The sequence below is a fragment of the Fukomys damarensis genome, unplaced genomic scaffold (genome assembly GCF_012274545.1).
Source record: "Fukomys damarensis isolate Sample0158 unplaced genomic scaffold, DMR_v1.0_HiC HiC_scaffold_39, whole genome shotgun sequence".
NCBI classification, from domain to species: Eukaryota; Metazoa; Chordata; class Mammalia; order Rodentia; family Bathyergidae; genus Fukomys; species Fukomys damarensis.
Genome location: NW_022900951.1, coordinates 80,043,140 through 80,045,964, shown reverse-complemented (window position 1 = coordinate 80,045,964; position 2,825 = coordinate 80,043,140). Strand labels below are relative to the sequence as shown.

At 45.8% G+C, this 2,825-nt stretch overlaps 1 protein-coding gene across 4 annotated transcripts; it reads right to left on the bottom strand.

Moving 5' to 3' along the window:
- Nucleotides 1-804: 804 nt before the first annotated feature.
- On the bottom strand, nucleotides 805-2,357 carry Bex3 (brain expressed X-linked 3). Of its 4 annotated transcripts, none has more exons than XM_033760318.1 (2): nucleotides 2,250-2,357; nucleotides 805-1,452 (listed from the first exon to the last, which is right to left on the bottom strand). In XM_033760318.1, the coding sequence occupies exon 2, from the start codon at nucleotides 1,423-1,425 to the stop codon at nucleotides 1,090-1,092; it is 336 nt and encodes a 111-aa protein (XP_033616209.1). In that variant the 5' UTR covers nucleotides 1,426-1,452; nucleotides 2,250-2,357; the 3' UTR covers nucleotides 805-1,089. The 4 variants fall into 4 exon arrangements, with proteins under 4 accessions (XP_033616209.1, XP_010617074.1, XP_010617072.1 ...); XM_010618772.3 differs by lacking the exon at nucleotides 2,250-2,357 and adding an exon at nucleotides 1,784-2,059; XM_010618770.3 differs by having other exon boundaries at nucleotides 807-1,452; nucleotides 2,160-2,269.
- Between the last annotated feature and the right edge of the window lie 468 nt (nucleotides 2,358-2,825).

The window sequence follows — 2,825 nt, the reverse complement described above, 5'->3', positions numbered from 1 at the left end:
GCTGTGGCTTATTTATGTTATGGAATCTTGCTGGAATACAATTCTAGGCACAACCTGGTGAAACACCTGAGCTACACCCCAGGACATTCATGTCTAAGTTCTTCAAAGAGGAGGGGCATAAAAATAAAACCAGGAAACAGTATTTTGTTAAACAGCTATGTAAGCCCAAGAACCATAGGACTTGTGCTCCAGTGAAAAATATGTCTAAAATTGTAAATAGAAGCATTCTTCACACTTCTACAGAGGTCACAGGGGAGATGTGGCTCAATAGGAACTCCAGATAAATAATGGGGTTCAGTTATTTTGAGGACTATAATTATGTCACCAATAAGAACAGAAACAACTCAGCAGAAGTGTCTAACAGGTTAATACTCCAAAGATAAGGAGAATTTCAAGTAATAGAGGAAGAATGGCATGGGAGAATCTACTTATTTTTATTGTATGGACTTGTGAGCATGAGTGAGAACACCCTCCAGTTCTCTGCAAATACCTGGGTTCCATTAAATGGTGGAGAGTCGGACAGGAACCAGACCAATATAGTTCTACACCTTGTCTGTTCCACTCAGCAGCCTTGTAAGACAAGCATTGTTCCCTATATCACCAAAGAGAAAGAAACCATTTAAAGGAATGTATTTATAATAAAGGGAGTGTTTACTCTTATTTGTTGAGCCAGTAATTACTATGTATCTGTACTACACTAAAAATACTCATTGAAAAATTAAAATCACCTATCATTCTACCAGAGAAATATGTGCCCCAATTAACACTCTGGTGTACTGATTTTTTTGGTTCATGTCTTATATTTATATATACATACATTTTTAAAGGACACAATACATGTATATATAGCTTATTAAGTACTTTATTAACTTCACATTTTTCCATGCAAATATGTAAAATTCTACTGCTGACAGAAATTTAGATGCGTGTAAAGCAATTTCCAATTAGAAGCTGGTAAATAACACAAGACCCACCAGACACATGGAAGTAACAGAAAGTTCACAGCAAATAGATCAATAAAGGCATATTAAGAAAATGCAATGAAAACAGTGGGAATCACAGTATCAATCTCATTTAAAATGGTAGAAGTCAAGGCATAAGGCAAAATTCATCATGATGATCATGGTGATTGGAGAGCTCCCCCATAAGAATACGCAGACAATTTCTCAACTGTAGCTCTCTAAGTTTCCTCCTTATTTCTCTCATCTCTTCCATAAACATTTCCATATCATCTCCATCTCCACCCATCCCATCATTAATCTGCCTATTGGGTATGGCCCATCGAAAATTAGGGGCAAGTCGGCGAGACTGTCGTCTGTTATTTCCTGCAGGCTGGCGGCCTTCACCTCCTCCCAAAGGGTGGTCTTCCTCTCTATTCTGCATAGGCTGCTCCATTTCTTCGTTTTCCTGGTGGATATTTGCCATGATGAAATTTTTTTTCTGGTTGTTTTTCTTTGAACACAAGCGAGACAAGGGCAAGGAGAGAGAATGAATGCTTGGTGCACTAACCAGGTTTCAGAGCCCTGATATGTATCACAGTTTTTTTTTTCCTTCTAAATGTCATTTTCCCCCATCTTAGAAGCTACACACGACTCTAGGGGGTCTCTAATTTGAGCCCCTCCTTCCACTTTCTCCTCTACCCTCCCTCAAAGCCCACCATTTTTCCTTTCCCAGACCTCTGCAGGCATCAAAATGGAGGACGGAAATGGGGTAGGAAGAGGGAAGGAAGGAAAGGAGGGGGAGGTACGGGAAGTCTCCAACTGGGCTTTCCACACGCCCCCACCTGCAACGACCTGGGCCTATCTTATCTCCTCTTCCTCCTCCTCCCTTTCCAGATTCTTGCTGCCAGGAGCGCCGCCTGGAGCCTGGGCCCCACAAACCTGCAGACAGGTGGGTGGGACGAGCCCGGCAGCAGCAACTAAGCGCTCACCACTGGCTCCCGCCCCGCCCCTGCGCCTTGTCCACTTCCTCCCTTCCTCGCAGCGCCCTAGCTCCACAAACCCAGTCTCCGCTCCCCCCTCCCCCGCAGCTTTTACAAACAGGGTAATCGCCCATCCCTCTGAGTTGCTCTATCATCCCTCCCCCTGCACTCTAGCTGCCCCTGCACCCCCACTGTCAGGGTGCCCAAGGATGCTGGGGTTTAGAAAAAGCTTAGAGACCTGCCGCTCGGTCCTCCTGCACTCACCGCCAGGTGGGCAAACTGCTGCTGCTGCTGCCTGGCTGCGTCACGAGGGCCCAGGGGCCCTTACCTGCTCCGCTTTCCCAGGCCCAGTGCCAGCCTGCTGTGTGCAGGGAAGCGCGGAGCTGGTAGGTAGACGAGAGTGAGGACTGCACCTAAGGCTACGTAACTCTGCGGCTCAGGGTCACGTGAGGAGTGCACGTCACTAGCGAGCTGGCCCCCGACTGCTGGCAGCCCCTGCTGCAGGAGCGTACCAATCCCAGGCTTATGCACGTACTGTCCCCTTGCCGCTTGTTTGTATGCTGTGGTCCTTTGCACACCGCCAGTTACTCATCTTGTTTCTGTCTGATCCAAGGGTCTACAAATAGCATCACCATCTTGAGGTTGTATTTGCTCTTTTTCTGGTTGCCAGAAAGGATCTACAGCATCCACCACTGCCCCCTCCCAACTTGCTCCTCCTCCCCACATACACACCTTGAGGTAGAGTGGGCTGTATATATTTCCCTTTTTTTAAGGAAGCATAACTCAGAAATTATGAAGTTTTCACTTTTAAGGAAATACTTCATCTTGCAACAAAAAAGGCTTGTTTATGCTGAACTGTACTGCACAGAAATATTTTCTCTAGGCTGCTTCATATAGTTAGCAT

Bases quoted from the DNA above. Each gene is read 5' to 3' on its own strand.
- Bex3 (XM_033760318.1), bottom strand. From the start codon at position 1,425: ATGGCAAATATCCACCAGGAAAACGAAGAAATGGAGCAGCCTATGCAG.